At 58.5% G+C, this 13,606-nt stretch overlaps 2 protein-coding genes across 6 annotated transcripts in view; one reads left to right on the forward strand and one right to left on the reverse strand.

Annotated features, from left to right (window-relative positions):
• LOC100077317 (prosaposin) overlaps positions 1–4,950 on the forward strand; it is a 41,931-nt gene extending 36,981 nt beyond the window's left edge. For all 4 annotated transcript variants that reach the window (XM_007664618.3, XM_029059738.1, XM_029059739.1 and 1 more), the window contains 5 exons: positions 52–235; positions 383–555; positions 1,389–1,469; positions 1,819–1,926; positions 3,714–4,950. In XM_007664618.3, coding sequence (XP_007662808.1) covers positions 52–235; positions 383–555; positions 1,389–1,469; positions 1,819–1,926; positions 3,714–3,749 — 582 coding nt within the window. In that variant the 3' untranslated portion in view covers positions 3,750–4,950. The remainder of the gene's footprint in view (positions 1–51; positions 236–382; positions 556–1,388; positions 1,470–1,818; positions 1,927–3,713) is intronic.
• Positions 4,951–5,407: 457 nt separating this feature from the next.
• The window catches only part of CDH23 (cadherin related 23), a 382,425-nt gene continuing 374,226 nt past the window's right edge, over positions 5,408–13,606 (reverse strand). The window contains exons 61-67 of one of the 2 annotated variants that reach the window (XM_039911511.1): positions 13,519–13,598; positions 13,130–13,170; positions 12,552–12,612; positions 8,924–9,053; positions 7,900–8,022; positions 7,687–7,791; positions 5,408–6,479 (exon numbers count right to left, since the gene is read on the reverse strand). In XM_039911511.1, coding sequence (XP_039767445.1) covers positions 6,156–6,479; positions 7,687–7,791; positions 7,900–8,022; positions 8,924–9,053; positions 12,552–12,612; positions 13,130–13,170; positions 13,519–13,598 — 864 coding nt within the window. In that variant the 3' untranslated portion in view covers positions 5,408–6,155. The remainder of the gene's footprint in view (positions 6,480–7,686; positions 7,792–7,899; positions 8,023–8,923; positions 9,054–12,551; positions 12,613–13,129; positions 13,171–13,518; positions 13,599–13,606) is intronic. The other variant, XM_039911510.1, reaches the window with a different exon arrangement.

Genomic DNA, 13,606 nt, shown 5'->3' on the forward strand with positions numbered 1-13,606 from the left:
TGTCCCACACCGGCCTCTAACCCCCCGTCCCCTCCCTGTGTGTGGCTGCAGGAAAACGTGATCCACGCGGTGGAGAAAGTCTGCTCCATTCTGCCGAAATCCATGACGCAGGAGTGCCAAGACTTGGTGGAGGCCTACGGCAAGTCCATCGTGGAGCTGCTCCTGGAAGAGGCCAGCCCTCAGCTAGTGTGCAGCATGCTCGGCCTGTGTGCCGGCCGCAGGCCCGCCCAGACAGGTGGGGATGAGGTGGCGCCTGGACCTGGGGGCTGGCTGGGGCGTGGGCGGCTTCAGACTTCGGGCTGGGGGTCCGGCCAACTCCCGGTACGTGTGGGACCTGTGCATTCTGAAGGTCTCCAGTGTGGATTTAACCTGTCTCCCATAGTGCACTTGGCTGAACTCAAGGCTGAGAAGCCGAAGATCCGTGGATTCTGTGATGTCTGTAAAAAACTGGTTGGCTATTTGGACCACAACCTGGAGCAGAACAGTACGAAGCAGGAGATTCTAGCTGGGCTCGAGAAAGGCTGCAGCTTCCTGCCAGATCCTTACCAGAAGCAGGTATGCTGGAGCCAAACTTGATTTTGGTATTTTTTGAGCACTTACTGATGCAGAACACTGCACAGATCGCTTGGGAGTGTACGATGCAGCGTAGTCGGTAGACACGTTCCTTGCCCACAATACCATCTTCTTTTCCTCCTCTCCAACCCCATCCTGCCCTGTGACCCCTCCCATTTCTTCCTATTGCCACAGTGCCAAGTAAGGAAAACTGAGTCCTCTCTCAGTCTGGGGCACCTGGGTCTCCGGAGCTGCTTTCCCTCAGTGGCTTTGGAGCCGAAGCCACCTCCCTCCCTGAAAAGGGACGATCTGGGCCAGACGCCCGAGTCTCAGGTTCCTGGTTAGACTTCAGTGGGCAGCAGTGACTGGGGGGAGGAGCATGGCACAGGCCTCAAGAGTTCTTGGACCTGGGTTCTAATCCCAGCACCTCCACTTGCTGGTCACTTAACTTCTCTGGGCCTGTGGATTAAATTCTGCTCCTTCCTATTTAGATTGTGAGCCCCATGTGGGCAAAGATTATGTCTGTTGGGCCTGTTCCCTTGTGCCAGCCCTTCCTCCCTCCCCGTGAATGGTGGTGCCAGCGGCTTTCTGAAGTACTGGGGAGGAGAGTGCTCCGGCCCCGTTCCCTGTGCAGGCAAAGCCAAGAGTGGCTCGACACTACCTGAGTCTGTGCTGGGCACCTGCGGGATAGTGAGGGCCTGCAGGATCTGGAGAACCCGACCCCGACACACAAGACTCGGAGCCACCTGCCCACTGTAATGCCAGAGAGGCTTGACTGGGCGCTGGTGTCTGACCTGTCCTCCCCAGACCTAAATGTGTCCTTGTCCTGTTTCCAGTGCGATGAGTTTGTGGATGAGTATGAACCAGTGCTGATCGAAATCCTGGTGGAGATGATGGACCCTAACTTTGTGTGTCTGGTGAGTGCTGCGGGGTTGGGGTTGGGCTCATGGAAGTGGCCACTGGCCCAGGGCATGCTGGTGGCTGTGGCTAGAGCTGGGCCCTACCTACCCTGGCCTAGGTGTTCTGAAATACTTGGGCAATATTGGGCCAACCCTAGTGGTGTGTGAAGTATCACAAGGGTGAGCGGTGAGCGTCTACCTGCCCCAACCTCACCTTCCGGGCTTTCCTCCCCGCTGAAGTTTCCGGGGGGCCGCCAGTAAACTGTCCTTCTCTGGAGAGCTCCTTGCTTGTCCCAGGAGGGAGGTAAGGGAGCTGCTGCCTGGCCCAGACTAATTGCTGCCTCCACTGCCCTCTCTCGCCACCCAGAAAATTGGAGCGTGTCCCTCAGCTCACCGACCTCTCTTGGGAACAGAGGAGTGTGTCTGGGGCCCGAGCTACTGGTGCAAGAACATGGAGACGGCTGCCCAGTGCAATGTAAGTAGCCAGAACTGCCCTCTTCCACTGCTCAGGGGACCTGCGAGGTCGGGCTGGTCCCCAGAACCACTGCGAGGCTGTGTTTGCAGCTCCCGGGCACCAGCTGGAACTTATCTCTCACTGGAGAAGGTGATGGTACTTCCTCATCCAAAACCTCTGCTTCTGCTTTCATCCTGTTGTTCCCCCGGCAGGGAGACCCTTGCTCAATCTCTCCGTCTTGCACAAGACAGTGGGGCGAAGAGGCCCCCGCCGCCTTGCGTGAGCGTCGCGATTTCGGAACAAACTGCGTTCTAGTTTTGATTTGGAGGGGTGAGCCTTAGGTCCTGGGGCCTCCAAGCCGGTTTCTGAGCCAGCTCTAGCAGCCCTGTGCATTTAGGAAGTGGGTGAGACCAGACCAGGTGCAAGGCTGGTGGTGACCATCTCCAGAGGCGGGCTGGGACTTGCCTGCCCTGGCTCCTTGCGACTCTAGAATCTTTACCTCAGAACTTGGTAAAAGGCCCAGTGCTCACAAAGTGGCACGTTGGGACAGACCGGGGGCTTTACGCCAAGTCCTCGGCTGCCACCCCCACACCGGGATCCATTGGCCGGTCCCACCTCGGTGGCGACTGGGGCCTAGGCAGGTTCCGGGGGCTGTTTGACCCTACCGTCTGCTAAGCCACAGGGCTCAGGCGGAGTGCAGAGGAGGCAGAGGGTCAGGCAGCCTTGCGGCTCGTGCCAGGGCCGAGGCGGGCAGGTGCCTTGTGAACTGGGCATACCTTCTCTTGCCTAACAGTGGCTTACCTCAAACTCACCTCCCTACTCCGGGCTGTGTTGTCAGTCAGAGCTCGACCGTAGAGAAGGATTTGAGAAGCAGCGAGGCCAAGTGGATAGAGCACAGGACTGGGAGTCAGAAGGACCTGGCTTCTAATTCTGGCTCTGCCACTTGTCTGCAGTATGACTGTGGGCAAGTCACTTAACTTATTTATGCCTCAGTTACCTCATCTGTAAAATGGGAATTAGGACTGTGAGCCCTATGTGGGACAAGGGAGTGTGTCCAATCTGATTTGTTATCTATCCAGGGCTTAGTTCAGTGCCTGGCACATGGTAAGCAATTAACAACTGCCATAAAAAAAAAAATAATCTTGGAGTGATGTTGTTCCATGTGAAGGCTCCAGGACCCCCCCCCTTCATCCTCCCCAATCCCTCCTCAAATCCCCAGATTCCTCGCCGGTCCCAAGTGAAGTACTCGCAGCATGGCCAAGGAGATCCTGACTCCTTGTTGTAGACACACGTGATGGAGATTGTTTCCTGGGGTGGGGAACAGAGTCTTCCCCTCAAACCATGGAACCCCGACCCCTTCTCTGTATTGCCCCTCTGGCCTTCAGGGGCTTGGGGCATCTCTGTGCCTCTGACTTGGCTGAGAAGCCGGCAGCCACAGGTGGGAGATAGCACCTGTGGGCGGCACTGGACGAGAGCAGGCAGCCCCAGTGTTACCTGGGCCCAGGGCCTGGCCTTTGCAGTCTCAGTACCGGGGGACTGCTTCTTGGGGTTTCAGCCTCGTCCCGCTTGGCAGAAAAACTCTCTCTCAGCTAGTGGCTCTTAATTCTGATTCTTGCCAAGTCTCATGCTCCCTGAGTCACTGGTGGAGTGTGGGAGTGTTTGTACAACTGACCCACACTGGCTTCCTGACACTCGGTAACAGGGTCTGGGTGGGTATGGGGATTAGTTGGGGGGAGGTGGGTGAGTCTCCAGTATCATTCCTTCCCCCTCCCCTCCAAACCATTTAATCGTTCTCTTTCTTAACCTAGGCCGTTGAACACTGCAAACGTCACGTTTGGAACTAGAAGAAAACGTGGGTTCCTCCTCTCCCCTGTCCACTCCCCTCCCTCCCCAAATCCTTGGAGAAAGTGCAACATCTTTTGTGAACTGGGGCTGGATCACCCTTCTCAATCTTAAGTTTTGTCTTTTTAAACAGATCTTCCCCCTGCTGTATCTTGATTTTGATCGTAGCGACGCCCTCAGCCTTGGGAAGTCTGGTCTGCCATGCTGAGCCCGAACTACTTGGGAATGTGCTCCAGTGGCTTGTGCTCTAAGGCATTGTGCATCGGGACTGCCGACCCCGGGTGGGCGGGGGCTGCCGGTGGGGGGGAAGGGCTGAGTTTAGTGGAAACGCACAGAGGGGAGGACTGTGTCCCCCCAGGAGCAGAGGAAACCGTTTGTCCCGCCTCGCCCTGTCTGCGGTTGGCCTTCCTGCTCTCCTCTCCGCTCCCCTCCCCTTTTCCTCCCGCTGCTTTAGTGGAAGGCAGAGAGCAGCACAGCTGCCCTTCACTAGCCAGAGTCCGAAGTAGCGTTTGTGTGTGTGTGTCCCTCTCTCTCTCTGTGGGGGGAAACCCCAATGAATAACCGTTTCAGCAGGGGTTGTTCCAAGCCCACCCCTGGGGCCCTGACAATCTCTACATCTACTGAGTTAGAGCTTTACCCAGGCCCCGGGGTGGTGCGGGGGCAAAATGGTGAGCCGGGGGTAGAGGGGCAGTCAGGGGTGGGGGTTCCAGCAGTGCGGGGAGAGTGTGGCAACCTCAGTGATCTCCCCCCAACCCCCCCCCCCCGGCATGGGCTTGCAGAAATCAGTTCCCCTCATCCCGCCTCCTTCCGCCACTGCCACATGGTAGCTCTGGGCTTAGTTGACCAGGCTGGGGCGGCCACAACTCGTGGCCGGGTTCCCCCCGCAACTTTAATGGTTGCTCAATCGCTGGGGCAGATGGGAGCCTCCGCTCCTTGTGACCGAGGCACCCCGTGGCACTGGGTGCATGTGAGCTGCTGAAGGCCCATCTGGTAGGTTTCCCCCCAGGGCTAGGATCAAGGATGAGGTCTCACTCCCTCTCCCCCTCCCCCCCCAACACTTTGCCCGACAGTGGCTTCTGGTACACCTCAGTTTGGCAGGGAGGGAGATGTGCAGCCGCTCTTACACCGACTAAATATTGACTTATTTTTTGGTTGTTTTTTGCACTAAAGCTTCTGTAATTAATAAAACTTCCGGAAACCAGGCCCGTTGCTGTTGGGATTTCTGTGGCATTCTGGGGTGCGGGGGGCAACTGGGCTCTTTTCTCGGGGGTGAGTGCTCGAGGCTCCACCGACTAAACCGGACACCCGGAAGGAGCCGAAGGTAGCCAGCGGCCCTCTCCTTCCACCCCTAGGAAAAGGGGGTGGGGAGGGCACGGCCATGCAGGAGAAACTGGAAAGAGCAGCAGTGGCCAACCCTGCCCTGGCCAGGGGAGAGGTGAAGGCCGTGGGCTGCAGAGCAGTTGCTTGGGGTTGGATGGATGGGGGAGTTTTCCTCTTACTCTCTTCTCTCCCCCACCCCAGGAGTCCCATGAGAAAGCATCATCAAATGAGTCAGATCTGTGGTCAGGCCTCCCCTCCCCCATGCTCCACCCCTCCCCCATGCTCCACCCCTCCCATAGTGGCACAGCACCAGCTGATACACACACATACGCCACGCGGGTCAGTTAACCAAGTCCATAAAGTGTATTTCGGTTCCTCAGCTCTCCAGTAGACCGTTCCCAAAACTCTCAACAATGACTACTCAAAAGGAAAAAGTGACACACACAAACACTCTACGTTCAAAACCCTGGGAACGTGGGTCCGTCGGCCCGTCGTGGTCGTGCTCGAGGGGGAAGCCGGTGCGATGGAGGGACGGTCTGGTCCGGCGGGAGCCCGCGCCACCCGGGTGGGAGCCGTTCCTGTGCGTCGAAGCGGTGGAACTACAACCGCCGGCCGGGGTGTGCAATGGGGAAGGAAAGGCAGCTGTAGGGGGGGTGAGGAAGTCCGCCTCCCCAGCCCCCAGAGGCCGGGGTGGACAGCCAGGCCGGAGGACCAGGTGCCAGGGCTGCCCCGCCTGGCTCTCTCGGTCCCTGGGCCTTCTCGGTCCAAGCGAGTGGCTCCCTGAGAATCGATGGGGAGCAGGGGCAGGGGTGGGGCCCGGGCTCAGCCTTAGACTTGAAAATTCTCCTCCTGTTTTTCTTAAAAAAATAACAAATCTCATGAATGTCAGGGTCGGGTGCTGGATGAGTGTCCGGTGAAGCGGAGTCTGGCGCAGCTGGTGCCGGGGCCCGGAAGGGCAGCGCCCGGCCCCTCGGCCTCCGCACGAAGCCCCCGACTGGGAGGGCCCCGGGCCCCGGGCCTTCGGACCCGGCGTGCCGCCCGGTGGAGGCGACCCCGCCTCCCGCAGGGCCCAGCGATGCCCCGTGTAGTCATAGCTCCGTGATCTCCAGCGGGCTCTCGGCGATGACCTCCCGCAGCTTGTGCAGCGGAGTGGACTTGGCTGACTCGGTGCGGGCGCCGCGCTCTCCGTAGGCCCCCGCGTCGGCGCTCAGCGTCTCCAGCGAGCGGCCCAGGGCTTTCTGGTCATCCTCGGGGAGACTGTTGAGGTCGGCGGCCAACAGGGTGCCCGTGCTGCCGTGCACCACGTGGATGCCATCCGGCCCCTTCAGCTCCACCGGCTGCTTGTGGCGAAAGCGCAGGCTCCCGGGGCTGGGGCTGCACTGGCCCTCCTCGCCCAGCTCGTCCTGCACCAACTGGAACGAAGCATCCCGACCTGTGGCGGGGTGGCGGCCGGGGCGGGGGGACCCCCTGGCGAGACCGGCCCAGCCCCTCTCCTCTTGGAGACCCGCTGCCTGCAACCCACTCTCCAGAGCCTCATGTGGGACAACCTGATTACCCTGTATCTTCCCCAGCGCTTAGAACAGTGCTCTGCACATAGTAAGCTCTTAACAAATACCAACAGTATTATCCCAGAATCCCATCAACCCAAACCCAACCGAAAGAAAGGAGACAGGGGCTGCTTTCCCACTTCTCATTCCTTCGTATTATCTCCCCTTCTAGACTTTAAGTTTGTAGGTTGGGGATGTGACTACCAGCACCTGTATTGTACCCTCTCAAACTCTTAATTCAGTGGTCTGCACACAAAAAGCACTCAATAAATAGCACCGATAGACTACCCACCTGCTTCCTTTCGGGCCCCAGGGGCATGACCACCTTTCAGTTTAGTGCAGCCCCGATTCTACCCACTCCCTGGCCCCTTTTCAGGCCCAGCTGATCCTGTGGCAAGCACTCAGTACAGTGCTGTGCACACGGTCAGCGCTCAATAAATACGACCGAACGAATGAATGGGTCTGCGCTGGGGGAGAAGCTCCCCACCTTCTCCCGCAGTTGGTGGAGAAAGGTCCAGTCGCACAATCCCCACTCCTCCCCGCAAATCAGTGCTTGGCACATAGTAAGCGCTTAACAAATGCCATAATTGGAAAGAGCCCAGGCTTGGGAGTCAGAGGTCATGGGTTCGAATCCCGGCTCTGCCACTTGGCAGCTGTGTGACTGTGGGCAAGTCACTTCTCTGGGCCTCAGTTACCTCATCTGTAAAGTGGGGATTAACTATGAGCCTCATGTGGGACAACCTGATTATCTACCCCAGCGCTTAGAACAGTGCTCTGCACATAGTAAGTGCTTAACGAATACCAACTTTATTATTATTAATTATTATTAACACTAAATCGATCCGAGTGGCCCGTGCCTGGGCTGCTGGTGCTGCCCCCTTCAGGCCAAAGGGCGGGAGCGAGCGCGGCGCGCGCGCACACACACACACATCACGACACAGCACCCCCTAGCGGCGGGGCACGACACTGCATCCTCTAGCGGCGGGAGCACGGCACAGCGCCCCCTAGCGGCGGGAGCACGACACAGCGCCCCCTTGCGGCGGGAGCACGGCACACCCCACACCCATGCTACCTCTGCGATTGAGGACCGGTTGGAGGTGGCTTTTTGCACCATTCGTTGGGCAAATAGCCTTTTGAGGCGCAAGTAGTCCTCCAGGACCACCTTCAGCAGCGTGCCCTGGGGGGAGGGACGGCGTTACCCAGCACTCCTGCCCGCTTGGCGGTCGGGAAGGCCCCGACCCGCGGCGTGGTCGGGGGTCGGGAGTCTGGGGGGGGGGGGTCTCACCTTGATGGGCCCCTCACGGATGATCTGTCCCAGCTTGGCGATGTTGTCGTATTCCTGGATGGCGGCGCGCAGGTAGCGGTCCTCCTCGGGCTTCGCGGCCGACGGCTCCCTCCCGAACGTGCCCTGCGGCCCCCAATGACGCTAGGCCCCAAACCGCCTTCCCCGCCCCTGCCCGCCCCTCTCCCCTCATTCCCCCCGCTCCTCCCCTCCACCCCTCTCCTCCCCTTTCCACACCAATCGCTCCTCCTCCCCTCCCTTCTCCCACCCCTCTCCTGCTCCTTCTCCTTCTCCTTCCCTCCCCTCCCCCCCTCCGCTTCTTTCCTCCCCTCCCTCTCCTGCTCCTTCTCTTTCCCTTCCCTCCCACTCCTCTCCTGTTCCTTCTCCTTCCCTCCTCTCCCACCCACTCCTGCTCCTTCCTTCCCCTGCCACCCCTCTCCTGCTCCTTCTCCTTCCCTCCCCTGCCACCCCTCTCCTGCTCCTTCTCCTTCCCTCCCCTCCGTCTCCTGTCCCTTCTCCTTCCCTCCCCTCCCTCTCCTGCTCCTTCTCTTCCCTCTCACCCCTTTCCTGTTCCTCCTCTCCCCTCCCACCTCTCTCCTGCTCCTTCCCTCCCCACCCACCCCTCTCCTGCTCCTTCCCTCCCCACCCACCCCTCTCCTGCTCCTTCCCTCCCCACCCACCCCTCTCCTGCTCCTTCCCTCCCCACCCACCCCTCTCCTGCTCCTTCTCCTTCCCTCCCCTCCTACCCCCCTCCTGTTCCTTCTCCTTCCCTTCCCTCCCACCCCTCTCCCGCTCCTCCCCTCCATTCCCACCCCTTTCCTGTTCCTTCTCTCCCCTCCCACCCCTCTCCTGCTCCTCCCTTCCCCTCTCCTCCCCTCCCTGATCTCCGCCTGGCCTGGCCTGGCCTGGCCTGGTCTCCGGCGGTGGTCGGTGTGGGCGGGCCCTGGTCGGGAGCCTGGGGTCCGGGGGTCCGGGGGTGTGGGGTCGGGGAGTCTGGGGGTCTGGGGGTCCGGGGGTCGGGTCTCACGTGGGTGCGCGCGGGGCAGTTCCAGAGGTCGGTGATGTCGCTGAGGGTGTCTGGCAGGGCGTCCTCCTGCTCCGCCTGGGCCGCCAGCTCCGCGTGACGGCAGAACGGGTCCAGCCACACAGGGTTGGCACTGCGGGAGGCCGGGACCCCAGCCCCGGGGCGACAAACCGGCCTCACCACCCCCCCTGCCCCTGCCCCTCCCTCCTCCTCCTCCCAGCCCCCTGCCACCCTCTCCCCGCCTTCATCGCTCCCGCCCCTCTCCCCCGCCTGCCCCCTTCACCCTCTCTGCCCTACCCTTGCTCCCTTCCTGCCAACTCTACCGCTCACTCATTCACTCCATCCGTGGTATTACTAATACTGATAATAATGATGACATCTGTTAAGCCCTTACTATGTGCCAAGCACTGTTCTCAACACTGGAGTAGTAGTAATAATAATTATAGTATTTAAGCACTATATGCTGAGCACTGTTCTAAGCCTTGGGGTAATCGGATTGTCTCACATGGAGCTCACTTTTTTTTTTTAATCCCCATTTTTACAGATAAGGTAACTGAGGCCCAGAGAAGTTAAGTGACTTGCCTAAGGTCACACAGCAGACAAGTGATGGATCCGGGATTAGAACCCACTACCTCTGACTCCCAAGCCCGTGCTCTTTCCACTAAGCCACGCTGCTTCTCTCAAGCCATGCTCCACCTCCCTCAGACCTGGGGCTTCCTCCTACACTCCTCCATCAGGATGACCCACCTCACCTTCCTCAACAGGCTCGCTCCTCCACCAACCCCCCTTCAAAGCCTTATTGAAGGCCCATCTCCTCCAAGAGGCCTTCCCCGACTAAGCCCCCCTCTCCATTTTACAAATGAGATTACTGAGGCACAGAGAAGTTAAGTGACTTGCAGCGGGTCACATAGCAGATGTGTGTATGCGTTAAGCACTTACTATGTGCCAGGCACTGTACTAAGCGCTGGGGTGGATTCAAGCAAATCGGGATGGACACAGTCCCTGTCCCATGTGGGCCTCACGGCCTCAATCCCCATTTTACAGGTGAGGTAACTGAGCCACAAAGTGCAGTGACTTTCCCAAGGTCACGCAGCAGACAAGTGGCGGAGTTGGGATTAGAACTCATGACCTGCTGATCCCCAGGCCATGCGCCATCCATGACGTCATGCTTCAGTGTGCTCTAATGGAAAGCGCACAGGCCTGGGATATAGAGGACCTGGGTTCTAATCCTAGATCCTCCAGTTGTCTGCTATGTGATCTTGGGCAAGTCACTTAACTTCTCTGTGTCAGTTTCTTCATCTGTAAAATTGAGATTAAATCATCCCTCTCCTATTTGGACTGTGCTTGACCTAATTACTTTGTATTTAATACACTGCTTGGCCTAATTGCTTTGTATTTAATACACTGCTTGGCATATATGTGCCTACCAAATACTATGATAATAATTATATTTATAAAATGCTTACTGTGTGTAGAACACAGCACTAAACAGTTGGGAGAGTACAGTACAATCCAGTCAATATTTCACTCCACTGCCGAATTTTCTTCCTACGGAAACTTTCAGGCATCCACCCCCTCGTCAAAAACCTCCAGTGGTTGCCTATCAACCTTCACCTGAAGCAAAAACTCCTCATTCTTGGCTTTAAAACTGTCCATCCCCTTGCCCCCTCCTACCTCACCTCCCTTCTCTCCTTCTACAGCCCAGCCCGCACACTCTGCTCCTCTGGAGCTAACCTTCTCACTGTCCCTCGATCTCACCTGTCTGGCAGCTATGCCCTCCCTCCTCATATCCCGCTAATTCCCTCCCCCACCAGCCTTACTGAAGACACGTCTCCTCCAAGAGGCCTTCCCAGACTAAGCCTCACTTTTCCTCATCTCCCACTCCCTTCCGCTTCACCCTGACTCACTCCCTTTGCTCTTCCACCCTCCTAAACCCCACAGCACTTATGTATATATTTGTCATTTTATGTCTTTATATTGATGCCTGTTTACTTGTACTGATGCCTGTTTCTCCCCCTCTAGACTGTGAGCTCATTGTGGGCAGGGATTATCTCACTTTATTGCTGCGTTCTACTATCCCAAGAGTTTAATATAGTGCTCTGCACACAGTAAACACTCGATAAATATGATTGAATAAATGAATGAATTGAATGAATGAATGAACTCAGCTTTGCCTCCCTCCCCCCTGCCGCTCCCTCCCCCTGCCACCTTCAGTCCCTGGCCTCTGCTCAGGAGCCGTTTCTCTCACTGAGTGCCAGACACTGTATTAGGCACAGTGGTAGTTACAGGGGAATGGGTTGGACACAGTCCCCGTCCATACATTAGGCTCATAGTCTTGGTCCCTTTTTACAAATGGAGTAACTGCGGCACAGAGAAGTGAAGTGACTCGCCCAGGGTCACACGGCAGACCGGTGGCGGAACTGGGATTAGGGCTCGGGGCCTTCTGAATCCCAGGTCCATTCTCTATCCACTTGTCCACCTACTAAATACTCAGTAAATTCCACTGATTCAGCTTGCATAGTCCTTTCACCAAATCCCGTCAGTTCTTCCTTCCTATCATCTGTGAGCCCGTGGTTGGGTAGCAATTGTCTCTATTGCCGAATCTTACTTTCTCAGCGCTTAGTACAGTGCTCTGCACACAGTAAGGTTTTAAAAATACGATTAAATGAATGAAGGAATGAATTTTACCCCCCTCCACTCCTGTTTCTCCCGCCGTCACCTCCTAACAGAGGCAAGAGGAGGTTTTCCTAGGAGCCCCTCACCTCCTGATGCGACGTGTCATGGGCCATGTTGGCCACCAGAGGGAGCCCCTACCCGCTGCGGCCTGGCCAGGGCTAAGGAGGCAGGGAGTTTAGGGAGGTCAGAGGAGGCCGGAGGAGGTCGAGGGAGGCCAGAGGAGGCCGGGGAAGGTCGAGAGAGGCCAGGGAGGCCGGGGAAGGTCGAGAGAGGCCAGAGAAGGCTGGGGGAGGTCGAGGGAGGTCAGAGGAGGCTGGGAGACATCGAGAGAGGCCAGAAGAGGCTGGGAGAGGTCAAGGGAGACCAGAGAAGGTCGAGAGAGGCCAGAGGAGGTTGAGGGAGGTAGAGGGAGGCCAGAGGAGGTCAAGAGAGGCCAGGAGAGGTTGAGGGAGGTCGAGAGAGGCCAGAGGAGGTCAAAAGAGGCCAGAGGAGACCGGGGGAGGTCGAAGGAGTCCAGAGGAGGTCGAGGGAGTCCAGAGGAGGTTGAGGGAGGCCAGGAGAGATTGAGGGAGGTCGAGAGAGGCCAGAGGAGGTCAAAAGAGGCCAGAGGAGGGCGGAGGAGGTCGAAGGAGTCCAGAGGAGGTTGAGGGAGGTCGGGGGAGGTCAAGGGAGGCCAGGGGAAGCCTCCCCCCTCCCCAGCCATCAACTTGTAACCCTCCCCGGGAAGCAGAGTATGGATTTCCCATTGTATCCTCTCACAAAGCCCCTAATCCTTCCCCCACGCCTCCTGTCCCCCACGCATCACTCGCCAAGCTCCGGGAGTATTACTATTGGCAATTGACTGAATGAGGACAGTCTCTCTTCAGCCCCCTTCTTTCTTCCCACCCTGGTCCCCCAACTGCATCAGCCTCTCAGGCTGAGCCCCGCCCTTCCCCCTCGCCATGCGGCCGCTCACCCGTCGAAGGAGTACTTGTTGGTGTTGGGCATGTCCGTGATGTCCATGAAGCCACGGTTCCCTGCCGAGGAGTGGCACCCGCTGACCAGGAGTGTGTCTGTGTGGTTGTGTGCACGCGTGTGCGTGTGTGTGTGTGTGTGTGGAATGAAGGGATTGGGAACTCCGGGCAGAGGTGCCCTGGCAGTACCCCTGCTCCCAGACTGGACCATCCTCTCCCTGCTGGATGCCAGGTCCAGCTGTGCCATTGCCCCCCAATCCCTGGAGTTTGGAGGTCTTGAACCCTGATTTCCCAGCCTTCCTGTCCCCTGCTGCCCCACCTCCAGACTCTCCCACCATCTTAGAACAGTGCTTGGCACATAGTAGGTGCTTAACAAGATGCCTTATTATATCTTGCTCCCCCATCCTGCTGCCCCCCACCTCCTGACCTTTTCAAGGTGCTGCCCCATCTCCCGCTCCCCCTGCCCTGCTGCCCCCTCCCCCTCCTGCCCACCGATCCCCGGCTGCCCTCGCCCCGTTGTACCCATCTCCCACCCTGCAGTTGGCACCGCCCTCCCCCCGCCCCCAGTAGGAGCACTTACCTGTGGATCCTGCCACGATGGCTTTGAGTTTCCTCTTGTGTCTGAGGAGAGGTCAAGGGGGAGTGGCTGGGCAGGGGGCAGATGAGGAGAGCAAGAAGGCCCCTCTCCTTTTTCCAAGATTCCAAGCAGTGCCCCTAGGCGTGCCCCGTCCCCTGTCCCGTCCTCACCCCCTGCCCCGGCTCGTGCTCCCGCCCCTCGTCCCAACTTCTGCTCCTCCTCGACTCCTGTCTTCCCACCCCGCTGACGCCCTCACCCCTGCTCCGGACTGCACCCGCTCCTCGGCCCTTCTGCCTGTGCCCACTCCCTGACCCCGCAAGTCGGAACCCAGGAGCCCGGAAACCCGGAGCCACGGGGGTCCGCGGAGCGCTGGGTGGGCCCGGGACACTCACACTGTCCGGTAGTACCAGTTCATGGCGATGAAGAGGACGGCCGCGAGGAGCAGGAGGAGGGCCAAGAGGATGATCGCCATCTGCAAGG

This window comes from Ornithorhynchus anatinus, chromosome 3 (assembly GCF_004115215.2).
Source record: "Ornithorhynchus anatinus isolate Pmale09 chromosome 3, mOrnAna1.pri.v4, whole genome shotgun sequence".
NCBI lineage: Eukaryota > Metazoa > Chordata > Mammalia > Monotremata > Ornithorhynchidae > Ornithorhynchus > Ornithorhynchus anatinus.